The sequence below is a fragment of the Artemia franciscana genome, chromosome 8, assembly GCF_032884065.1.
Source record: "Artemia franciscana chromosome 8, ASM3288406v1, whole genome shotgun sequence".
NCBI classification, from domain to species: domain Eukaryota; kingdom Metazoa; phylum Arthropoda; class Branchiopoda; order Anostraca; family Artemiidae; genus Artemia; species Artemia franciscana.
In genome coordinates, this window is record NC_088870.1 from 48,353,857 (window position 1) to 48,380,779 (window position 26,923).

A 26,923-nucleotide genomic window follows, 5' to 3' on the forward strand; every position below is an offset into this window, starting at 1 on the left:
CTACTTCCCCTATTAGCAAAAACCTGCTTTTCTAAACTTTTGTCACCATATCATTATTTACAGTCATTTACAGTCATTATTTACAGTATTATCTTCAAAATTCGTCAGCACTGTTAGATTGTTTCACTTAACCTACCATGGAATGCTGTAGAATGTTTCTAGCAGTAAAAGTACATATTATCTTTTATTTATGTTTTAAATACTATGTAATTTCAGGCCCTGTCCATAATTCTACATAATTTTTTTTATGTATAATTTTATAATTTATGAATTTATTAATTTTGATTTTAATTTAATATTAATTTTATTTTGTTACTTAATAATTTATAATTTATTAATTTTATGATATTATGCATAATTTTTTATATAAAACATAATTTTATTTATGTTTTATATACTATGTAATTTCAGACCCTGTCCATCATTAAGAAGATAAGCATGCCAAAGAAGCTCAAGAAAAAGGATAAACAGACAAAAAAGGTATTCTTTCGATTTTGAAATAAGTCATTCTGTAAGCTAATCATAGAAACTATATATATAGAAACAATACTAAAGAAAATAGTGTCAATAATACAACTCATAGTTGAAAGATGGTCCCACTTTGCTGTACCATACTACACTTAGAGTAGAAGAAGAGAAATCCATTCTGTAATGGTTGTAGAAACTTGCTATCAAAGTTAATGAACATAGTTAACAACAGTAAATATGATGCCTTGAACCAGGACATGGGAGTAAACTCTGCTGAAATATTTTATAAATTCCATATTATATTTATATATTTATAATAGTAAAATATTTTACTGGTATGTTAATTAATTAAGAGGGGGTAGTTAATCAGGACTTGTCCGAGTTAAAGGTAGGAACGGGGCTAAAATTAGTGATAAGGAAAGAGTTAAAGAGAGATGGACAGAACATTTTGAGAATGTGCTAAACCGAGATGGAGTTGTAGGCAAAGATACAGAGGAAAATGAAAAGTTCGTGAAACCTTGAATGTGAAGGAAGACTTGTTTTGGGAGGAAAAATTAGCGACAGTACTCAAGACTAAAAAATAATAAGGCTCCGGGTGCGGATAGTGTGGTAAATGAGTTTTTGTTTTAATATGGTGGCTCTGAGGTTAGAATTAAGTTACTGAAGATTGTGAATATGATTTTTGAAAAAAGGGAAGTACCTAAAGAGTTTTGGAAAACCTTAATGAAACCACAGTATAAGAAAGGTGATAAGAGTGAGTGTGGTAGTTAACGAGGCATTAGTCTAGTCTCTGTAGGTAGCAAATTATTTAGTAATATGATACTTGATAGACTGAGAGATGCAAAGTTATAAGAGAAGAAAAGTGTGGTTTTAGAAAAGGTAGAAGATGTGTCGACAAAATTTTTGCCCTTAGGTTAATAATTGAGAAGTGCCTGAGTTATCAAACACTTTTTGTCCTCAGTTTTATAGATTATGAGCAAGCATTCGATTCTGATGATAGAAGAGCTTTAACGAAGGTCTTATCCTTGTATGGTATACCAGAAAAAATACATTAAAGTGATTAGTGTACAAGAATATCACTGTTGTGGTTAAGGTAGTAAATGAGGTTAGCAGCTGGTTTTGTTTTAAATCAGGGGTTAGGCAGGGTTGTTTTCTAACCCCCTTTATGTTGGTCATTTTGATAGACTTTGTCTTAAGGAGCTCACGAAAGGCAATGGGAGACCATGGAATCAATTGGGCAGGAAAAACTCTCCTGGACTTAGGTTATGCTGATGATTTAAGCATCCTAGATGAAAGTGTGACTAAAATGAAAGAACTCCTAGAGGTTTTGCGAGTTCAGGGTGCTAGAATAGGTTTAGACATTAATGTTAAGAAGAATTCAGTCATTAAGGCTAGGAATAAGTGAAGATGAAAAGAGGACCTTGGGCAATGAAAAGATTAATCAGGTGGACAGCTTCATTTACCTTAGTAGCAGTATTAGTAAAGACGGTGGGATAAGTGAATATGTTAAAAGTAGAACAGCCAAGGTTCAGGGTGTTTTTCACAATTAGAAAAAGTTTGGAAGAAAAGGAAGAGAAGTCTGCAAACCGAGATTAGAATATTGGAAGCTACAGTGATGACGGTGGTCAAAGATGGCTCTGAAGCATGGTTGCTCCAGAAACTAGATAACGATTTGCTAGATGTTTCGCGGAGAAATTGCATACGTATTTTTCTGGATACCCTGGCTGACTGAATGTATTTCAAACAGTAGGCTGTACAAAAAGCCTGGTTCACTCACGCTTTCTAGGGCTATATTGGGAGAGATGTTGAGATGGCTAGGGCGCGTTCTGCGGATGAAGGATGACAGATTGCCGAAGATATTCATTTTCGGCCAACCGTCTAGGGCTAAACAGAAAGCAGGTCGTCCGCGATTGAGATGAGAGGATGTCATAAAGAAATATTTAAAGAAAGTGGGAACTCCCTGGAAGGGTGTAAAGAGGAAGGCTTTGAATAGATTGGAGTTGATGAGGAGCGTGCGTAGCTGTGTAGGCCTCAGGTGGGTTGGTGCTACGCTGAGCTGTTTGTAGTAACAGTAGTTGTGGAATATATCCAAGAAAAGAACCCTGCAAATAACTTAAAATAAGGTAAAGATCCATACTCTCTTTTTAAAATAAATCTAGGCTAGGACGCTGAGTTCAGGAGAGTTTTATTGCGCCTTTTTTCAGAAATTACAATTATAAATCCTCACATAGAAAATAGTTTTCTAAAAAACACTTTCTGCCCAGATTCTACCCCCTGGGATTGTTTCTTAGTTTTTTGGCCTCTATTTGCTACTATTTTGCTACTATTTATTTTGGCTACTGTTTTGGCCTCTGTTTTGGTGCTTTCTCTCCAGTAATAACAAAGCTGCTGTCTTCTACATTATCAAAAGCCTTAATGAAACAACCTAATAGTTTCCTACTTTTATTACTTGAACTAATTGAATTTTTTCTCCCTTTTTCAATCTTTTTATAAATTTTTACTAGTTTTGATGTTTGTTTTTTTAGTATTTGCAACATGTTATGACTTTCTCTCTTTTTGAGCTGGTTTTTCGTGTTTCGTGTTTCATATGGTGTTTCGTGTAATAGCTTACTTACAAAAACTAAGATTTAAACTCCCAGCGTTCAGTTTTGTTGAGCAATGCTTAAGCGTTGAACGGACAATATCGACAATATTTTTGACAATATCGACAATTATCGACTTTTTTGACAATATCGACAGTTTTGAACTGGGTTATCAAACACACAAATATTTAATGGCTTTAGACTCAGTGTTTGTAAAAAAAAAAGTAACGCATAATCAAAGTAGTTTGTTCAAAGTAAAACATTAAAACTAAGATAAGAAAATCAAATAAAAAATTATAAGTAAATATTTCTAATTTAATTTTGAATACAAAAACTAATGTATTTGACATAAATCTTGTTCAAAGTGACGACTAGATAAATACAATCACTCCTGGAAAAAAATTTAATGATAATAAAAAAAACAAAAAAACGCATCCGTTCAGGGGTAAAATACAGAAATTCCCCACATTCCGTCTGATTATGGTCGTTTCATATATATTTACAGTTTTATACTTTATGACTGTAAAGAATTAAATCTTGTTCAAAGTGACAAAAAATAAATAAATGACAAAAAAAAAAAAAAAAACACAAAAAAAGTATCCGTTCAGGGGAAAATACAAAAATTCCCAGCATTCAGCTCAGGGGAAACATTTCTGTTTATACTGGCTTCGTATATCAGCTCATGGGTACTCTTGCAATGCAAGAAGATTCGACGGCATATTTTTTTCCGGAATTGCCTCTTATTAAGTAGTTTTCCTTGTGTTTTCTATAGTTGTACAAATTTTTCTGTGTACTAATAACTGCACTAATTACTAATAAACAAATAGCTATTTAGGATCACCATAAAAAGCTGATTCTTCGATTGAATGTTATCAATAGTTAGGCTTTTATACCTTATTTATTGACAATGATCGTTATTTACTTATCATTCATTACTATGAAGAATTTGATTTTTTTTTTGTTCCAACCAAATCATATAGAAAGAATGTTTATGTAAAACTGAAAAGGGGTCACTCAGTCACAAGTTAGAGCTTATATTTTCCAAATTAGGGTCAAAACCTTTTGACAGACAGGCAACAATGTGAAAAACCACATTTCCCCATTGTTTTTCTATATTCTGCTCTCTTTCCTTTGATTTCCTTAGAATTACTTTATAGTCCTGAATTTCCAGGAAGCATGACCTCCCTTGTCCCCCCCTGCCGGTGCCTATGAGTCAGGGGAAAAATATATTATTTTGGATGTCCTTCGTACTTGCAAATGTAATTAAAAAGCTGTAATTTTTAATTAATAATTTAAAAAATCTGTAAGAGTTTTAATTAAAAACTCTGAAGATAATATTATTTACTGATATCAACTTCTTTTTTAAACTTACTATCTTTCCTTGTGTTTTCTATAATTATACGAACTTTCTTGTGTACAAATAACTGCACTAATTACTAATAAACAAATAAATATTTAGGATCACCATAAAAAGCTGATTCCTTTGATTGAATGTTATCAATAGTTAGGCTCTTTGTGCTTTCTTTATTGACCAGGATTGCTCTTTACTTATCATTCATTACTATGAAGAATTTTATTTTTTTTTGCTCCAACCAAATTATATTGAAAACATTTTATGGGAAACTGGAAAGGGGTCTCTCATTCACAAATTAGAGCTTATATTTTCCTAATTAAGGGTCAAAATCTATTGGTAGACAGCCAACAATGGGGCAACGCTCATTTTTTCCACGGTTTTGCCCTATTCTGCTCTCTATCCTTTACTTATAATTACGTTATCGTCCCAAATTTCCAGGTGGGGCATGGCCCCCCCGCGCTGGCGCCCATGAGCCAGGGGGTAAAAATATTTTGTTTTGGATGTCCTTTGTACTTTAAAACTTAATCAAAAAGCTGTAATATTCAATTAAAAATTTAAAAAATCTGTCAAAGTTTTAATTAAAAACTCTGAAGATAATAATATTTACTGAAATCAACCTCTTTTTTGAACTTACTATTTTTTTTACCTCAAAAGCTACATGAGACAAAATTCTGAAACTTTGTAAATAAACCAATTTCATAGCTATAGAGGAAAAATTTTTAAATCAAACATATCCATATCAAACATATCAAAACATATCCATGGATATGTTTTCAAACATATCCATTGATTAAATTTCTTTTATATCTAAGGCTCATTTCTCTTTCTCGTTTGAAGTTTTTTGGCAAATAAAAATTTTCACCACGACTTAACTTCAGGACAGAAGGAGAAAAAACAACCATGGCTTATATTTTGAAATTGAAGTTAGATATGGGTCAAAATTTAAAGCGTAGTTTTAGTCCTGATTTTGAGATTTTCTCTTTTGTTCTTAAAAATATCTTTTTTTCTAGAAGCACCAAAAGCTTTTGAAGCCAGTCGGCACTTCACAAATAAAGAAGAAAAAGCTGGTTTCTTCAAGAGCGGCACCATGTGCCAAGTTTAAAGGGATGTCCAAGATGATTCGAGTGGATTTCATAAAAAAGGGCCTACCCAATAGTCCCAAAAAGCTATCGGTCTCAGCCATTACATCTGTGGCTAGTAGTTCTGGTTCCAGTTCATCACCAACTAAAAAAAGTGCTAATAAATGCGGTGAAAGGTCTAGTAGTATTTTGGAAAAGTCCTCGATTGTCAAATCAGGAAAAGCCCAAGTTGAACCAGAAAGAAACCCAAATACCCCAAGAAAAAGTCCAATTGCTTCGGCAAAAAGCGGAGAAACACCAAGGGGAAGCCAGGTTTCACTGGGGAAAGGCCAGGGCCGTTCATCTGATAATTCGGCTTTTCTGTCTAAATCAGGATCTGCTGATGCATTAGGGAAAACCCCCAACATCTCAAGAGGTAGCGCAACTTACGATTGGGGTGCTAAAAAGGAATTCAAGACTTCTTCAATTGTTTCTGTGATGATCCCAAAGCCTCGTTGTAGATCAAGCTTAGTACAGATCAGTCAGAGCTCTTCCAGTGGTGATCTTGATGAAGATAGTGTTTCAAATCAGGCCCAAAAGGCAGCCAAAAATAAAACTATTAATGATCAGTCTGGGGATATTACAAATAGTATTGCAGAAAAAAGAGTTGATTTAGACAGAACCAATAACGTTGGTGAATCTGATGTTTCTGAATTTGAGGACTTTTCGAAGAACATCGAAAGCATGCCCAAAAGGTGCAGTAATCAAATAAATGTCCCTATTGGCTCACCCAATTCTAGTTCAGGAAGTGTTACTAATTCAGAACAAGTTGATTTTCTGAAAACAATGGAATTTGAACAAGAACCAGGTACAGAAAATGAAAATACTATGAAGCATAGTAAGTTCGACTGTGAGACTATTACAACTTTACATAGTAGAAGCTCTAAGTCTCAGAGCGGAACTGCTGTAAATGATGAACAAAATAACCTCAAGAAATCGGAAGCGTCTTGTAGAAGTACATTGGAAAGATTGCCAAGACTTGAATCCGCCACAAAACCTGATAGGCTAGATGGCATGAAGGATAATGAAATAGATAGGCATTTGAAGAGAGGGCGTGGAAGACCAAGATCAAGACTGTCATCACCTTTGCAAAAAAATAAAGGAGCAGACGAGTCGAAAGGGCAGATTAGTGATGAACAGGAACAAAATAACACCAAGAAATCGGAAGCGTCTTGTAGAGTTACATTGGAAAGATTGCCAAGACTTGAATCTGCCACAAAACCTGATAGGTTAGATGGAATGAAGGATAATGGAATAGATAGGCATTTGAAGAGAGGGCGTGGTAGACCAAGATCAAGACTACCATCACCTTTGCAAAAAAACAATGGAGCGGACGAGTCGAAAGGGCAGACTAGTAATGAGCTTTCAAATGACAGGCGGAGCAGGTCAAGATCTAGAAATTCAAGGGACTCATTGATAAAAACTGGCAAGGAAGAAAAGGATTTTCTTGAATCTAGTCAAAGACAAAGTATATCAGTATCTAGACTGTCGTCGTCAACGACTGAAATAATTCCTGCTTCTAGTTCTTCTACCCATTCAAGGGAGCGTTCCAATGAAGACGACTTGAGAGATACTGCATCCGAAAGAAATACAAGACCGTTAAGAGCTATAAGTACAACAAAAGAAGAGCAATCTCGTTCACATCCACCTATTCCTTCAAGAAAGAACTCTCGAACTTCAGAATGTGCTGAGGAGAGGGAGTTCATGACAAGAATTGATCAGTCAAGTGAGTTAGAGGTAGTCTTTCATGAAGGACAGAACGAGTCTGAAGAAAATGAGAACTCTACGTGTTCTACTAAGTTAAAACAAGTAAATACTTCGGATTTACATAATCAGAAAGAAAACAAAAGGGTTGACCAATGTCCTGAGCTTGCTAATAGTTGCGAAAACGTCACTGAAATACCGTCAAAAAGGTCAACATCTTTGAATGTCGAAATGGGTTCTGGTCTGGTTCCAGCCAATAATTATGATCAAGTTTCTAACTCCCTTGGTGATTTAAGAGACAAACTTGTAACAGATCTTGGGGCTCCAATCCAAAAAGAAAAACTTTCAAACGAATGCAATTTTCTTTCTGTTGAAGTACCTAGTCTAAAACAAGTGGGTAACTCCTTCAACGTCTTATCTCAAAAGCGAAGAGGCAACGAATCTCCAAGTCCTGTTAGAATACGTGTCAATACAGGCTCAAGGCTCAGCAGACGGGAAGAATTTTCTCTTAAAAAACAAATAAATCATTCTTTTAAAGCTTATGTAAAACTAGAGCCCCTACGCTTAGACCGTGGAGTATTGTCAGTGTCTTGCTTGTCTATAGCTTCATTGGATGAAAATATAATTACTGAGTTTTTCTCAATGGCAGAAACTAAAAAAAGACCGAACGAAAATATAAATTACTTTAATAATGATACATCAGTACCAGAAAGAGCTAAACTTGCTGACGATGAAACCTTGGTTGGCAAACATGGCACCAACAATAAAGAAGACAAAAATGAATTCCAGGATTTGTGTGTGTCAGAAAGTGAAGAATGTGACATCAGCTTACAAACATCCTCCCTGATTTCCGAGGAAAGTCAGATAGGTTCCGGCAGCACGTTTCCTCTTTCAAAGACTAATGATGAAGTTCTGCTGAAATCCATTCTGACACCGTTTCCTCGCAAGAAGTCAAAATCCGTATCCTTTCATCCACATTTGGAATTATTTCCTGAAGAAAGTTATTTGCTTTCAGCTTCTTCTGAAGTAGTCGATTTGAGCTCTGATCTTGGCGAGGAAGAGACGTCTGAGCCTGAGGCGGAAGATCATAAGTGTCTTATAGAAATAGAAGCTATTTGCTGTTTGGAGCTGGAGGATAGCTCTAGTAAAATAGAAAAAATAAAGGGGGTTATCAAGGAAGCTCCGAAATCTGCAAAATATTCGAAGGCTTTTATTGTTATTGGCAACGCCACAGAGCTCGACCTGCCCTCTGATATCATTGTTAATGTGACCCACATTATTTTGAAAAATCTTCTAAGAGTGAAAGAAAATGTAGAACCTAATAGCTCTATTTTAAAACGTGATACCACTGAAGCCGGTGTCTCTCTAAAAGACTCTAACGAACGTTCCGAAAGTACAGTAACTGTCAAAGTTCCAAGAGAAAAACTTGGAAATTGTGCAACTGCAAGTTCTTCTCATGATAGCAGCCCTCTTTCAAGTCCCTTGAAACAACGTTTATGGCTCAGTAATATTCGTAGTCCGGAAGAAAAGGTTACTGTTTCCATGAACGAGACTCCTGAAAATGTGTTACTCAGTCAAATTGAAGCAAGATTATCTAGAAGTTTAATTACAAATGTTTACCAGAATTCACCCTGTTCAGGTTTAGATGGTATAACTCCTCTTTCGGAATATAATTTGTTGCACGCGGATTCTAACTTGAATTCTCCTACTGGTAACAGATCCTTTGATGACTCCGGTAAATCAAAAACTACTGAAGAACCTGGTGTTTGGACTATGAAGGAAACGGAGGTTACCGAGAAACTTAGGGTTAAGGCACCATCCCGGGTGGAATCTAGAAGTTTTAGTGAGGAAGAGCGAAAGGACAAAGGAATTGAAAAAAAGGGAGTAACTCCTCAAGAACCTCATGTTCGTACTATGAAAGAAGTAGCCACTAAACTAAAGGAGCCCCTAAAATTAGAGTATAAGGGATTAGTTAAAAATGAGGGAAAAGAATCATATGACAGAGCGTTTTACCTTCAAATTCTAAGAAAGATTCAGAACAAAAAATCAAATAGTAAAAGCGAAGATAAAATCGCAGTAGAAGGAAAATCTAAAAAAGAAAAGAATAAAGATAAGCCGTGCTATATAATGTGCGGCCCCCGAAAGATACTCGACGATTCAATTCCTTTAGAGTCGATTTCTTTAAGATCTTTGGATCGGTTTGACCTCTCTGAGAAACACAAAGAAATGCTTCTAAAGAAACACAAAGAATGGTCGATTTTGGCAAATGCAGACGTTGAAGTTGGGTCTCATGAACACTCAAAGACTCTTCAATTTGACGAAAAGAGTGAACGAAGAAAAGGGAGCCATGAAAGACAAGAGAAGTCAAAAGATGTTTTAGATAAGAAAATGTTAATTCAGAAAAGCCAGGAAACACAGAAAAAGGAGCATAAAAGTAGAGAAAGGATATTAAAAAGAAAACATGAAACATCTGACTCTCAAGAAAATAAACTGAAGAAAGAGAAAACTGCTTCACAGTTTCTAAAAGAAGACACTCCGAAAAGAGATGAATCTTGCTCGAACAAGAGGAGGTATGCAAAAGACGCCACTAGAAAGAAAAGCAGATCTCGAGACAAAGACCAAAAATCAACTAAAAAGCAGAGAATTATTGAGATAAAAGCAGAAAAACATAAAAAAAGTAGCGTGGTCGGTGGTACCTTAAGCACTAACATATTTCTATCACCCGAAAGGCCGAAATATAGAAAAGAGTTCTGGGAAGAAATACAAGCTAAGAAAGCGAATTCTACTGATATATCTGATAGTCCAACTATTAGCTCACCTAGGACTCCTGATTTTACTAAAAATTCAGAGAGCAAATCAACTACTTTGTTTTTACCACCAACTAAGATCTCACAAAAAATTTCACCTATAGTCTCTAAAACTGCTTTAAAAATCATGCACGAAAAGAAACTTGCTGAAGCTGAACGGGCGAGTAAGTCAGAGTCACCCACAGAAGTATTATCAAATTTTCTTGATCTTGCCCCCTTAACGGTATCTGGGAGCCCGGGTCATAAAGATACTCTGATCATCGTTCCTCACCCAGAAAATCTGACCCCTCCTAAGCTTCAAGATTTATTTTCAGAGCATCAATATGAAAGTGTTGAGAAATCATCGAAGGGTGAAATAACCACCCCTGAGATTGTTCCGAAAATGACTGATGTTGTTTATGAGCAAGCCATGGTAGCGATTGATATAACAGATCCAACAGAATTTCGAGAAGAAAAATCCGCTTCCCCTGTTATAGAAGATACGGAAGTTGCCCCGAAAGATGATGGTTCGATGATTGCCGAAACTTCAGAGGATGTGACTTTACAAGGTCAGCCTGAATCGATGCTTATAGATGAAGAAGAAAGTAGTGCTGATTCGCCTGAGACGAGTGATGATTCAGTTTCGGATTTAAACACTGCTGCACCCACTAGAACCTCCACAGAAGCTGTAGAACATCCAGAAACAGAAATAAACACCGAGGGGCAGTCAACCACTTCAGAAGATGAGTTATTATGTTCTCCTAAGCAGCTGATTGGTGAAGAAAAAGAAGGAACTATTGCCGAGAGAAATTTGTGCCGGAAAGATGCAGGCAAGGTATGTTTAGTTCTTTTTCTTTTAAATCTTGTGGTTTCTTTATTTTCTTTCTCTTTTTCTTTAACTACTTTCTGTTTATCTTCAGGTTTCAGAATTAAAATCTCCAAATATCATATTTTCTAATATTCCTAGGGCCATTCTATAAGTAAAAGACCAATAGCAGTAGCTCAGGCACGGTTAATTTAATCATATCAACTCTCTGGCTACTTTTCACCACAGTCTCCGACAACAGACTTGTCCCTCTTTGTTGAAAGCTTTGTGTGCCTCTGGCATCAAGTTCTTTGGGTTCTATGGCGAGTAAATGGTCGTAGACGTTTAAAAGTTGCCAGGTACTGTGTTGAAAAGCAGCTAAAGCTTTGAATCGATTAAATGAATCGTTTCTGACCTACATTGTTTTATCTTGTTATTTATTAAATGGAACTCGTATATTATATTGTCAAACATTAAAGTAAGACAGAAGTTAAATACTAGTTCTTGATTTTTGCTTAATTAAACCAAAAAAGGACTTGGGGAAAATCATTAATTTTAAAGATCGGATTCGCCCCCTCTTTCTCTCTCTTTCTTTCCTCTCTCGCTCTCTCTCTCTCTCTTCCTTCCTCTCTCTCTTCCCCCCTCTCCTCCCTCTCTCTCTCTCTTCCTTTCTCTCTCTCTTCCTTTCTCTCTCTCTCTTCCTCTCTCTTTCTTCTTCTCTCTTCCTCTCTCTCTTCCTCTCTCTCTCTCTTCTCCCTCTCTTTTGTCTCTATCTCTTCTCTCTCTCTTTCTTTATCTCTCTCTGGACATTTTTCTTGCTATTTAGTGTTAGCTCTGAGTTCTTTATTAAACAATAAAGTGAGCTTAAAAACTAATTAGACATATTTTGTAATCTCTTAAGCTGTTTCAAGGCTGGACAATTCATGGTACTAAGATTGACAGAATTAAAACGATGCAGCGTAATATATCACTGGCTAAATTCACCATCCCTCCCTAGTTTTAAAATGTCTTTTTTTTTACACATATAGGAAATTACTGAAGAAGAAGCTGTACCAAGATCAGATATGGTTTCCACCTCCGTTTTTGATTTGGCTAGAGAGCCTGAACCAGAGCCTCTTGATTATGAAATTGACCTGGAGCACGAGGAAGAACTACTCGATGCCTCAGATAGGTATTCATTTAGCTTGTTCTTCAACCTTTTTCTTTGATTCTAGTATTGAGACACTGCCAATAATTCCCATAATTATATGGTTTTGATAAGAATATGCAATAGTATGGCTAGCCATTTTTTACCTATGCATTTGATATATAATGAAAATAAATGTGTTCATAAAATATTAAAACTAAATTGATTTTTACTAATGTTTAGACCTCGAAAAATTTTACCTTAAGTAAATTTTGTATTTTTACCACTGAAAATGGCTAAAAGACGAAGAGTCGCTTTTGTTTTATTTATATCTAAATGGATATTTAAATAATTATTAAAAGTAAATTCATTTTAAGTCCACTTGGATGTAATTTATGTAAAAGGAAGAAAACACCGATGGAAATTTATAACATATTATATTAACAAAAATAAATATATTGTTGCAAATTTACTGGTGTCAAAAAAATTATTTCTGCATGTTTGTGCAGTATTTACGTTTAGATGTCATAATAAAAAAACTTACTATAAAACTATTGTGTTTTTAGTAAAGTGCAAAAAACACTAGCCTTTTGAGGGTTTGAAAGTACGGTTACATCATGTTTAGCTATGGTAAAGGGTGTCTGTTTTAGGCTTGGTTTCTTGAAGAACTTTTATTGTTGTTCATTTCACGTTTCAATTAGTACTCAAATTGGAATGGATAAACTTATGCTCTTGTAATTCAAAATTAATTGAAACGATTAATCATACTTAAATGGGCAAATATAATAAGGCATTACTATCTCAAGAAAGTTTCCAAACGTTTATGGCTGATTGAGATTTTTTGCCCAAAAAGTGTCTTTTTGCCATAATGACAATTGGAAAGTGTTTTCTTTGAGTTGCTTTCACCCAGAAAAATGGGTCTGCGATGGCAAGGGGGAACCCCATCAACATTTTTGGTGTGAAAGAAGAAAGAACAACGCCTGTAATCTATGGTTTCTTTGGTTTAAAATAATGCCTAGTTTGCCGGCTTGATAAGGGACATGCCTTATTAAGCACTATTTTGAACTGGTCGATGAAGTACTCAGTAGCTTTATCCACATCATGAAATTCTAAGCGGGGAGACCGGTCGACTTAAGACAGTAAACTTTTAAGCTTATCTAATCGAAGCAGTGTCCAGTCTTCTTGTCCTCAAAGAAAAGGGTTTAGGGGGAGGAGGTCCAGTCTGAAGGTCGCACAACATCACCAAATCGTCAGAAGTATCTTCAACTATAAAATTGCAACCCAGTGTCTCAAAATTTATGAATATGTTGTCAATTAACGACACTGATGACTCCGTGATTTTCGTTGGGATCCGGCATGTTGGAAGCAAACCCGCGGAAATATAACTCGTTACAAAGTCAACGGCAACATTATTTGAAAGCATGGAATTCACTTCCCTATGTACATTACTAATATCAATATTAAAGTCACCCCCATCATCATAAACTTACATTTTCTTTGGGTCACCAGCGAGCTAAGCTCATCAAATTTTCTACAAATTGTTTAGCAGCCAAACTCGGTGGCCTTTATAGGGCGCATCATAACACTTTCAAAAACTTAAATCTAGCTCCATATCCGTATTCCTTAGAGTAAGGTTTATCTTAAACTTTGCATCATTTGAAAGAAGTGTTGGCAGTTTGTTTTAACGATCATTTTCATATTATGAATTATAGTTTAAGCATCATTAGATCATTGAAATAAAATCCTTGTAGCTAGACCGAGTCCTTTGATTTTGAATTAAAATCTAGTAGTTGTGGTCATCAAGCCATGGCTAATTGTGTAGAAAAAGTCAAGACAGATTGTCCGAGTGAATAAGAGGCAAATCCGGCATCAGCCCTTTTTAGGATTGTATAAAAAATGATGTTATTTCATTTGCTGATGGGTAAGTCTATCTATCATCCGTCCATACGTCATTCCTAGGGAGGAACTAAGGTAGATTGAATTAATCAAGTAGTTTTGGGTATCAAGCCATGGCAAATTGTAGAAAAAGCCCAGACAGATAGTCCGAGTGACACCCCAAAGCTCTAAGGGATTTTGGTCAAAAGTATTCAGCTCATAAGCGGTGCCATTTTACAGTTTGGCCATTTTAACCAAAATAATTTAATAGTATTGTATACATATATTCTTTCCGTGAGTGGTGTCATTTTACAGATTGCTATTTTAACCGAAATAGTATAATTGTATAGTATGTAATAATAGGAGTGAAATGCGTGTGATTTCGAGCTGAAAACAGGCTTTAGGTGATGAAATAAACCTGAATTAAGAAAAAATTAATTAATAATGAAGTCTTCAATTGATACTAAACATAAATAATAATCAAGTTCTGAATATAATTTTACTTCCAAATGATTTCGTGGTTCATACATATATTCAGTTGGTCCGAACGGGAGCCGGCTTTTAATTATTACCGTTGCAACATTGGAATTATGAAACAAGTACTATGGAGTCGATAATAAGAAAGCAATGACAGATTATAAATACAGACAGTGTTAAAAAAGAAAAAAAATCACAGAAAAAGCCCAATTGCTTCAGCTTCACTTCCGGAAGCCCTTATCAACGAAAAAACCAAAATAAACGAGACAAACAAACGAAAAACAAACAAACTAAAGTAAACAAAACATGTGAAGGAAAAAAAGAACAATAAAGAGAAACTTAATAATGTACAGTATGACTATACTCATACAACAGCAACAAAACGACCAAAAGCATGACATGTTCATTTTGTTTTTATTGTATGTTAATGTATCATATTGGACGTTATTAATATGGATTTTTTTTGTCTTTCTTTCTTTTTTTCATATGTTTTGTCCTAGTTAGTTTAATGTTAAAAAATGGCTTCCGAACATGAAGCCTAAATATTTGAAATTTCTCATTATTTATAGTTTACTTTTTCGTTTTTTGTTCGGTGTCTTGTTTTAAGATATTACACCTATTTTTCTATATTTTCATTTGTATAATTTTTAACTTCGAAGTGGACCTTTCCATGAAGCCTTTAAAGTGGCTATTCTCTAAACAAAGAAACTTTTCAAAATCGTAAAAATTATCATGAGAAAAAAAGAATACAAAATGGCATGTTGCGGAGGCCAAATTCCGAAGCTATCGAGTGTTGGGAGGTGTCTACCGAGGGAGCTTGTTTTTTGTTAACTGTAAATTTGTATGCAGTCATTTCTGTTTAGTCTATAAGTTTTGTCTCTCTTGTTATTCTCTCTTATTTCTTCTCCTTCGCTCTTTCATGTATAACAGCCAATAACCAATATCGAATATCCTGACCTGAGTTTCCCTCTTTCAAACAGTTCATGGTAACGAACTGTAAGTAAAGAGTGACTCGGCTCAATAGCAACCGAAACTCTAAAAAAACGGAAATTTAATATCAGTAAATTCATCTAAAGAATCAGCTTATTATGCTGATTCCAAATATATAAGGTTCATCAGGTTTAATGTTGCCAATCAAAGGTACGAGCCTGAGAAAATTTGCTTGATTTTTGAAGTAGGGGGGGGGGACAGCCCCTAAAATTCAAGAAATCGTAATGAAAATCTGGCCATCATATTCACCGTAACAGAGAACCTTACTGTAGAATTTTAAAATTGCAGACTCCTGTCTGCAATTTTGCTATTTTTGCCACAAGACAGGTCACGGATGTGTCTTTATTTGTTTTTCCCCAGGGGTGATCGTATTGAAATAATGGTCCTAGAAAATCGGGAGAGCATGCATTCGAACGGAAATTAAAAGTTCTAGTGCTCTTTTCCAGTGAACAAAAAAATAGAGAGTAGCTGGGCCCCCTCTCGCGCCCTTTTTCCCCCAAAGTTATCTGATCAAAATTTCGAGATAGCCATTTTGTTCAGTATAGCTGAAAGATCAATAACTATGTCTTCTGTTGTAAAATGAGCCCCACGGCCCATGGGGAGAGGTCTGTAAGCTATGAAATTATCCCATTGTTTGCGTATAGTATTTGTAATTGGGAAGTATACAGACATTTTTCGGGTTGGGAGGGTTTTGCTTGAGGTGAATTTCTGTAGGGAAAATCTCCTCGGGGAGGGAATTTCTGGGGGATGAATTTTCCAGTGGAAATGTTACACTGGGGGAGATTTGACAGAATTTCTACAAGAAATTCGGTTTAATTGTCTTACACTCTCTTTGCCATATTTTTCATGTAGCGAAGTTCTGGGGGAATTATCCGGGGGATTCTTTCCGCGTATTTTGATTTCCGGGAAATAATTTCCACTGAAGGGGACATCTCTGGAGGTGATCGAGAAACCGATCAGAGATTGAAGTCTTATTCTAATGAAAGAATGGTAAGGAGAATTTTTCAGGATGAATCGTTGCCAAACAATTTTATAGGGAGGAGGGATTTTTAGTGACGATGGAACTGTCTGGAAGGAATTCCACGTAAAAGGGTGATGGGTTCCCCCCTCCTAAATACCTTGCTCTTTGCGCTAAAGTTTGTCTTTTGTCCTAGTTTATAAAAATGGCTATTGGAATACGGGAACCGTATATTTAGAATAGGAAGCTTTTTTAAAAGTGTTAGTAGCTTTAGCGTAAAGAGAAAGGTATTGAGGGGGTGGGGTGAGTAATCCTTCATATACGGAACAAATCTGCCAAAATTAATTTGCAAATTTTGTTTTAATTTTCATGCACGATGAGCGAAATTTGAGCCTGGATTAGTTGAAAAACTTTCATAAATTAAATAAGTAAAATATTCTTTTAAACTGAAAGTAAGGAGCAACATTAAAACTTAAGGCGTAGCCAAAGTCCAAAAAATTAACTCCCTTGTCAGTTCTTTTTCTTAGGCGGCAAGTTGATCAAATACAAAGGTGTCAGTTTTCTTCGTCGCTTCAACTAAACAAACATAAGAGGGTTTAGCTTAAGGGGTTTCCCACTCAAAATTACGACTAGGTGCAGGTTATCCTTAGCAATTCTTCCTGTAATTATTTATACAATATAATTTTTTATATGTATTTATTAACCGGCAGTTTGATGCCTGCATGCTACTTATTCTCTAGACTCTGTTTAAACAGGTTACAACTAAATAATACTTGACTGAATTGCTCCTGAACAATCCGAGTAGTTAGTCCCTTGGTGTAATCTATGCATTCTCACACGCTCCGATTACAGTTTGATATAGTCTTTTGAGGGGAATTTTGGACTTCGGAACACAAATACGTAAAGTATTTGAAGGGATTGCATCCAGTAATTATATATTATAGAAATAAATTTCTGATTGTTGAATAGACAATTTTTTGCTCTATTTTTTCTTATACCCCACAACAACAGTGTCAAATATAGCAATCTAGAATGCAAACCCGAAATAGGCTCTATAATTATTTTGGATTTATAAAAAAATAATTGTCGGCTTTAAGATTTGATTAGATCAAAATATTCACCAGATTTTTTTATTTTTTCCTATTGACATAAAAACCGCCGAAATCACTAAATCAGGAACGTCAGGCAAACTCAAAATGTTTAACATGGGAGATATATGAAGATTCTTTGAGAGTGCGTTCCGCCTTAAAACGAACAGAAATAATTCTGTATATGAAAGAGGCTGTCTCTTTAGACTAAAGTTTGACTCGTTGTCACAACTACTTTTTAAAACAACCCAAAACACATGGAAACATTAAAACAAGAGAGGACGGCCCATTTCGTATTCGGAATAGTTTCTATTCATTTAAAGTTTGGATGTCGCTCCTTACTTTCACTTAAAACAACTTTTTTATTTAATTACAGCAGAATTTTGCTGCTTGTCATTTCCGTCTTGGATTTCAAGCGTTTCTCTCTTTTTCTATTTGTCTGTGTTTTAACTGGCTCACTAATACCTTTTTAACCACTAATCCTATCTCTTTCAATATCCTCCCTCCAACTTTTATTCTGTAAATCAGAAACTAGAATTCACTGAATATTTTTTCAAGGCAAATTCACGAAGAACAGAGATCAACTAAAGCGGAGGAGGAGCAAAATAATTTATCGGAGTCACCTAATAATAACACTCAAGGTAGGAAATTGACTCCTTGTTTTGTTGATAGTTGGTATAGTACCGATAAAAAAGCATTGAAACTGATTGATATTAAAAAATTCAGCTTTTTTTTTTTTACCAAATCATACATTTAAACAAAAATCACACACTACAACTCAGCATTGAAAATTGATGTGAAGAAAGGCACAAATGAGTTGGTGTAACGATTCGTTCGTACTCTGGGGGGGGGGGGGTAGAAGTTTATTTTGTAACCGAATTCGACTATTGGGAGGGGCTGGTTCGGGTAGTAGTGATTGATTTTGAAGTGTGAAGTCTCAGTTTTAACGACTTTTCTGGGTCTTCCACACTCTTTATTTACTTTAACCACTACTACTTTTATTTTCTTGGGTCTTCCACGTTTTTCGGGAGCTTCAACAACCACTTCCGATCCAGAGCCAACAATTTCGTGTTTACCGGGTGATTTTAAACCTCGACCTTTTGGTAAAGTCCCCGGCAATGTTAAATCTTCACCTTTAGTGTTTGAAGAATTAGTAATTTGATCAACAATTTTCTTTTCAACATAATATGTTCCTAACATATTACAGTACACATATTATGTACCTAATGCAGTAGCACTACTTGTTAGAGCAGCTTTACCTCTTGCGACTTCTATTCGTCTTAAAAATGGAAGTAAGCCACCATTTTGAATCAACTGATGGTATGATACTTTTATATAGACATCTTTATTTTTTATTTTTCCTTGCTCAGTTTGTTCAATTTGTTTTCTGTTAAGCAATAGGTTAACACGTTCTTTACAAACAGTAATATTTTCTACTCGAATTCGACAATTTTTTTTCTTAAAAATTTTGATTATTTTTACTTTTTGAAGAGGAGATAAATGCATTTTGTATTCAATAAATTCGGTTTTTTTATTGATTTCAAATTAATTGAGAAGAGATAAGAACGGTAATCTTGATTGATTTTGGAGTAGTTGTTTGTAGGATAAATCAATATCACATCCTTTATTTTCATTTTTCTGCTTTTCAATTTTAGTCACCACTCTTTTATGATGTAGTAGTTAAACAGATTCTCGTTCATTCACTTTAGTATGCGTTACTTGCACATTACATTTTTGTTTTGCATCGAAACGTGTTCTAATTTTTTGTTTTTGAAATTAATAAGTTGTATACTCTTCCATTTATGAGAGAATTATTTGTATAGATAAAATCTAACATTATTTATTTTACTTCAACCTTCCTTGCATTCTCTGTTGAAATGCTTCATCTGGCGATATTTCCAGTATGTTAATTATAACATTTTTGAAATTGTCTGAATGATCAGATAACTACATAAAACCCTTGGAGCATAACTAATGTCATATACTAACTGCATATGCACCATATTTTGGGTTTGCAAAGTTGCTAATTCTTCTTGCATAATTTTTCTGTATTGATATCTTCTTTTTGATTTCTTCTTTTAAGATATTTTAGTATACTTGCTAATATTTTAGTGAGATTGTTTAGGATTTGATCTTTAATAATTTATTGTTTGAAGTCGTTTAACAGTGAAAGCTTAAGTGCTTCTGCACCATATTCTGGGTTTACAACATTTTCAGTTCTTCTATTTTCCACATTTACATATTATTTTGTTATTTTTAAAGTATTTTTACGAATAGTCCTTCACCGTCGATTATTGTCAACAGATTATCAGGTGATTGATAAATTTCAGTTTATCTATTAATATTCTCACTTAAACACTGATTTGTAAGAATTTGTTGGCTAACAAATTCACCATTGAAACCATTTAAAATAATTTTCACATTTTATAAATTCATAGCATCATTCTCTGATTCTGGATCATATACATTAGTTAACTATTACAATTGTAAATCAAAATTACCATCATCATCCAGTTATCTGCTTTCGTTACTTGTATTTTTCCGATATTTTCTTCCTAAGCTTCCAAACTTCCTCTTTTCGCATACGTAAATTTTATTAAATGAATATTCAAGTTCTATCTGTACTTGAGAGATTCATCATCTGTTTTCAAATCAATTAGAAAAATCCTTGATTCTTTGTTGCTTGATATAAATTTTATTTTTTCAAGTTAGATGTATGGTTTTGTCTGATTCTATCAATTGCTTTTGGATTCCAACACTGGAAAAATGAAAAATAGTTCTAGTTTTATCATATAATTTTAGGTATATCAGAATAGCTCCGAGAAACATAGATTATTTATGTATTTCGTTTTCTACCTCTCACAAATAAATATTCAATTTTTTTCTGATCTTTTTCTGTTACAAAATTGTCAAAGATAACTAAATTTTGACTCTTGGGATCTAGGTCATGTACATCAATGATATTGCTTTAATCATTACTCGCAACCAAAACATCCATGTAAGTTTTTTCTTCCAAGACATTCATATTAATCATCAAATCTTTATATTTATCTTCTTCAAGATCTTTAGCATACAAATAAATTTTTTGAAATTATAAGTAATCATAAATCGAGTTCAAGAATAATTTAGGTATACTACATCCAGAGTTCCCACAAATCAATAGTCAAAACAGCCACTGAGATGCTAGAAAGTGTTTATTTTTAAAACGATCTTTATTTTTTCCACATTCATAAACTTTAATAGGTGCTTTTCCATCCATTTATTTGGTAATAATTTTTGCTAAGTAAAATTCAACTATGAAGCTTGTAGCTTCGAAGTTTATAGCTTTGAAGCTTATAGCTTTTAGATTTGAAGTTTATAGCTTAACTTTAATTATGAAGCTCAACTTTAATACCCATATATCTTGACTGTAATACCTTAATTAGCTTACAATAATGTCAAAGTTCGTAGGTTTAAGATCAAAAGTATACGCTTATTTAAAAGAGGGTGACGACGAAACCAAAGCAAAGAAAAAATTGAAAGGTAACAAAACGAATATCGTTAAAGATAAAATAACATTAAAGAATAATAAAGATGGATTATTCGAAAAAGTGGAAAGCTTATGAGAAACTCAGTATACTTTAAGAGCAAATAAACATAGAATGTTCTTAGAAACACTACATAAAAAAGCTCTTAGACTCTAATGACACTAAGAGAGAAAAAAAAGGTAAAGCGTACGGCATTAGACTTTACAGTCCCTACCGGCGGTGCTAATCTCCGTTTCCTGGCCCTTCAGCCAGGAAGTGTAATGGGGGGCTGGGGGCCAACCATCCTGTGCTTTCGCACACCCTTCGTGTTTACCTTCCCAAGATTTCTTCAGGTACCCATTTAGAGCTGGGTCGACTCTGGTTAAGCTTACAGAGTCACGCCGCTGACCCCCGTCCCAAACTGAACAATTGGGTATATTGGGATTCGAACCCGCGTCCTCTCAGACAAAGGATCCTGAATCCAGCGCACCAATCCCTTGAAGCTATAAGCTAGTTAAATATGTGAACCAACTACTAACAAGTCATAATATTCTCTCCTTTCTAATTTAGTTGAATTACTAATTTATATCAGTAATTAGGAATTACTGGTTGGATTCATTTCCCTCTCAGATATCTCTCGTCGACCCTAAGATATTCTTGATCTAGATATTCCGAAGACTCTGAGTATCCCATCCCTCTTCAAAAGTTTTTTGTTGAATCCTAATTAAAATTTTAATTTTGGGCCCTTGTCCAGAGAGTAACACAGGATCTTCCATCTTTAGAGATTATTATTTTCTATTTCCAAAAATATTCAGATTTACAAAAAAATATTCAGTGAATTCTAGTTTCTGACTTACAAAATAAAAGTTGGAGGGAGGATGTTGAAAGAGATAGGATTAGTAGTTACAAAGGTATTAGTGAGCCAGTTAAAACAGAGACAAAAAGAAAAAGAGAGAAATCCTAGAAATCCAAGATGGAAATAAAAAGCAGCTAAATTATGTTGTAATTAAATAAAAAAGCTGTTTTAAGTGAAAGTAAGGAGCGACATTCAAACTTTAAATGAATAGAAACTATTTCGAATATGAAACGGGCCGTCCTCTCCTGTTTTAATGTTTCCATGTGTTTTGGGTTGTTTTAAAAAGTGGAATTGTGACAAAGAGTCAAACTTTAGTCTAAAGAGACAGCCCCCTTTGATATACAGAATTATTTCTGTTCGTTTTAGGGCGGGACGCACTCTCAAGGAATCTTCCTATACCTCCCATGTTAAACATTTGAAGTTTGCCTGACGTTCCTGAATTAGTGATAAATAAATAAATAATATATTTTCTATTTACACCTTTCTTGTTAGAATGCTCGCCTTTAATTGCGACGTTGGCGCCCAGTTTAACTCTGATATGCCTGGAGATGAGAAATGGCTTAGGATAGGGTCCGGTTACCCACCGATTACATAAATCTCATAGTTAGGGCGCTAGAAATCGTACTATATAATTCTGGTAGAGGCTTATCAGATATGCTAAATTTGCTGCATATGCTTTGATATGCTGAATTTGGATTTTGCACATTTTCTCTTCTTTGTAACTTTTGATGAATAGCGTTAAATATATTGAAATTTAAATATTTGGAATCACCATGAAAATCAGATTGTTTTATGAGCATAGTGCTGTAAAAATCCTCTTTAAGGCTTATGTTCTCTGTGCAATTTTCGGTATATTGTTTTTTCTACTCTCCTGTGGTTTTAATATGCCAGCCAAAGGCAACATTGCTTCCGTCGCTTCAACGCTGAAATTCAATTCTATCCATCTACCGAATCCTATTTTTGAAATTGTTATATCGCTTTTAAAATTGAAAATACGTCCAATACTGCTACTACTACTAGCAACTCACTGCAGCATCAAGCCGCCTGAGGCCAACAGAGCTACCCTGTCTTCTCCATCTAAATATATTTAAAGCTTTACTCTTTACATTCCTTTAGGAAGTTTCTATTTCCCTTTCGTAAGAATCTTTTCTTACAACTTCCTCCCACCCCATTCGAGGACGACCAGCTTATCAGTTGGCCCTGGACGGTTGGCAAACAAGGACAATCTTTGGCCATCTGTTATCCTTCATCCACAGAACTTGTCATAACCATCTCAACCTTTCTGTCATTATAGCCCTAGAGAACAGGATTGAAACATATTTTTCGTACAGCTTACTGTCTGAGACACGGTCAGTCAGTTGGACATCCAAAACAATCTTCAGGCAATTTCTTTGGGAAAAAATCTAGCAAATCTTCCTTTTGTTTTTATGGCACTATTTATTAACCAAGTGACATATAGCGATCGCAAATTCTGTCGGTCTGTCCGTCTGTCTGTCGGTCTGTTCCGGTTTTGCTACTTTAGGCACTTCCAGGTAAGCTAGGACGATAAAATTTGGCAAGCGTATCAGGGACCGAACCAGATTAAATTGGAAATAGTCTTTCCCGATTTGACCATCTGGGGGGAAGGGAGTGGGGGGCCTGTTAGTTTAGAAAAATTCGAAAAAATGAAGTGTTTTTAACTTACGAACGGACGATGGGATCTGAATGAAATTTGATGTTTGGAAGGATTTCGTGTCTCAGAGCTCTTATTTTAAATCCCGACCAGATCCGGTGACATTGGGCGGGGGGTTGGAGGGAGGTGGACCTAATATCTTGGAAAACGCTTAGAGTGGAGGGATCAGGGGGAACTTGGTGGAAAAATAAGCAGAATGTTTAGCTCTGTTTAGGGGAGTTAGGGGGGGGGGGGAGAGGGTTAATTCTGAAAAATTAAAAAATGAGGTATTTTTAACTTATGAAGGAGTGATCAGATCTTAATGAAATTTGAAGTTTGGAAGGATTTCGTGTCTCAGAGCTTTTATTTTAAATCTTGACTGGATCCGGTGACATTGGGGGTAATTGAGGGGGAACCCAAAATCTTGGAAAACGCTTAGAGTGGAGGGATCGGGATGGAGCTTGGTAGGAAAAATAAGCACAAGTCCCAGATACGTGATTGACATAACCAGAACGGATCTGCTCTCTTTGGGGATGGGGGGGTTAATTCTGAAAAGTTAGAAAAAAGAGGTATTTTTAACTTACGAAGGAGTGATCGGATCTTAATGAAATTTAAAATTTGAAGGATATCGTGTCTCAGAGCTCTTTTTTTAAATCCCGACCGGATCCGGTTACATTTCGGGGAGTTTGGGGGGGAACCTAAAATCTCGGAAAAAGCTTAGAGTGGAGGGATCGGGATGAAATTTGATGGGAAAAAGAATCATAAGTCCTAGATACGTGATTGACATAACCGGAACGGATCCGCTCTCTTTGGGGGAGTTGGGGGGGGGGGAGGGTTAATTCTGAAAAATTAGAAAAATGAGGTATTTTTAACTTACGAAGGAGTTATTGGATCTTAATGAAATTTGATGTTTGGAAGGATATCAAGTCTCAGAGCTCTTATTTTAAATCCCGACCGGATCCTATGAAGGGGAGGTTTGGGGTGGGGGCGGAACCTAAAATCTTGGAAAACGCTTGGAGTGGAGGGATTGGGATGAAACTTGGTGGGAAAAATAAGCACATGTCCTACATACGGGATTAGCATAACCGGAACGGATCCGCTCTCTTTGGGGGAGTTGGTGCGGGAGGGTTAATTCTAAAAAAAAGAAAAAAATGAGGTATTTTTAACTTATGAAAGAGTGATCTTTTCCTAATGAAATTTCATATTTAAAAGGACGTTGAAACTCAGATCTTTTATTTTAAATCCCGATCAGATCCAGTGTCATTAGGGGAGGGGGGCGGGAATCATGGAAAACGCTTAAAGCCGAGAGATCAGGATGAAACTTGGTGGAAAGAATAATCACAAGTCCAAGATAGGTGACTGACATAACCGGACCGGATCCGCTCTCTTTAGTGGAGTTGGAGGGGGGGGGGGGGAGTGATTTGGAAAAATTAGAAAAAATGAGGTATTGGTAACTTACGAACGGGCGATTAGATCTTAATGAAATTTAATATCTAGAAGGATCTTGCGCTTTAGAACTCTCATTTTAAATCCTGACCATATCCGGTGACATTAAACGGAGTTGGAGGGGGAAACCAAAATTCTTGGAAAAAGTGAAAGTCGAGGTATCTTACGAATGGGTGATAGGATCTTAATGAAACTCGATATATAGAAGAATCTTATGTCTCAAATGCTCCATTTTCAATTCGAATTTGGATCCGGGGACATACAAGGTTGGAGGGGGAAACAGAAATCTTAAAAACAGGAAATCTTGGAAAATTCTTAGAGTGGAGAGATCGGGATGAAACTTGATGGATAGAGTAAGCACAAGTTATAGATAAGAGATTGACATAATTGGTTCGGATTCGTTCACTTTGGTGGAGCTGGGGGTTGTTAATTTGAAAAAATTAGAAACATTGAGGTATTTTCAACTTAAGAACGGGTGACCGGATCTTAGTGAAATTCGATATTTAGAAAAAACTCATGTCTCAGATTTCTTATTTCAAAGCACGACCAGATCTGTTGACATTGGGGGGAGTTGGAGGGGGAAACCTGAAATCTTGGAAAATGCTTATAAATGTCGTAGATACGTGATTGACGTAACCGGACTGGATCCGCTCTCTTTGGGGGAGTTAGGTGGTGGGGTTCAATGCTTCGGCGAGTTTGGTGCTTCTGGACGTGCTAGGACGATGAAAATTGGTAGGAGTTTCAGGGAGTTGCACAAATTGACTTGATAAAGTTGTTTTCCCCGATTCGATCATCTGGGGGGCTGAAGGGAGAGGAAAAATTAGAAAAATTGAGGTATTTTTAACTTGAGTGGGTGATCGGATCTTAATGAATTTTGATATTTAGAAGTACGTTCTGACGTAGAGCTCTTATTTTAAACACTGACCGGCATTAAGCCTCTGATTTTCCTTTTAAAGCAATCTATTAATTCTTAGAATTTTGCTAGTGCTCATACCATATGAGCTCTTAGCTCTTCCGACCTCGTCACAAGTGCCATAGGAGCTCTTGGTTCTTGGTTTTTGGAGCACCTACGCTTCAGAACAACACTTGACCACTATCATGACTGTAGCTTCCAATATCCTAATTTTGGCTTGCTGTGTTGTCTTCCTATTCTTTTAAACTTTTCAACTGTGAAAAAAACACCCGTGGGCCGTGGTTCTTGGCACACCCGTGGGCGTGGGCCTCTAGCATCTTCACTGCACTCGCCGTCTTCACTGATAATGCTAACTACATAAGAGAAGCTGTCCACTTGATCAATCTTCTGCTACCCAACATCACCTTCACTTATTCCTAGTCTTAGTGACTCAGTCTTCTTAATATTAATTTTCAAATCTATTCTTGGACCCTGAACTCGCAGAACCTCTAGTTGAAAATCCTTGAAAAAGGACAATTACTCTTTTTTTTGTAAGTAAAGGTCTTTCTTGTAAGGTCAGGTCTTACAAGACCTGACCTTAGTCAGGTGTGTTTCTTTTTTTGAAAGGTCAGGTCTTTCTTGTAGAAAATTCTAATTAGTATCATGTTCCTGACTTTGTGAATGGATACATTGAGACTGATAAATCCATTGAAATAAGTTTTGGTGTATGCTACTTGTGCAGTCTTGTCGTAAAATTGCTTGTTTCAACGATAATATATCCTTCAAGTTTGTATTTCTATTGGTTTTGGGTTGCTCTTTCATAGGACAATTTCTGTCCTTTTTTTATTTTTAGTGTTGCTCTTTACATTCATTTGGAAAAAATATATTTTCAAATTTAATTCTAGAGAGACACAGTTCAAAGACCAAAAAAGAGGGAAATAGCACGAATGTACTGATTTTTGTGGAATAAGCGTCTTCACACCGAACGAAAACTGAAAAGAACATAAACAGAAGTACAAAAATACAACAAAAACAACAAAACGATAAAAAGGAAGAGACAATGGAAAACCTGAAGCTTTTAAAAGGAAAAACTTAAATCCAAAAAGACAAATGTGCCATTCTTCCACCGAGATCCAAGATCAGGATCAAGTTAAAGCAATAAAGAAACAAAATATATAATTTGTGGCACTTGTGACGTCCAGAAAGTAGCTAAAAAGGAATTTAGATTGTCTTTTAAATTC

The 26,923-nt window shown here is 35.5% G+C and overlaps 1 protein-coding gene across 1 annotated transcript in view; it reads left to right on the forward strand.

The window, feature by feature from the left end:
- LOC136030513 (uncharacterized) overlaps nucleotides 1-26,923 on the forward strand; it is a 90,303-nt gene that overhangs the window by 9,182 nt on the left and 54,198 nt on the right. The window contains exons 2-5 of the mRNA XM_065709540.1: nucleotides 412-480; nucleotides 5,415-10,847; nucleotides 11,846-11,988; nucleotides 17,890-17,972. Coding sequence (XP_065565612.1) covers nucleotides 439-480; nucleotides 5,415-10,847; nucleotides 11,846-11,988; nucleotides 17,890-17,972 — 5,701 coding nt within the window. The 5' untranslated portion in view covers nucleotides 412-438. The remainder of the gene's footprint in view (nucleotides 1-411; nucleotides 481-5,414; nucleotides 10,848-11,845; nucleotides 11,989-17,889; nucleotides 17,973-26,923) is intronic.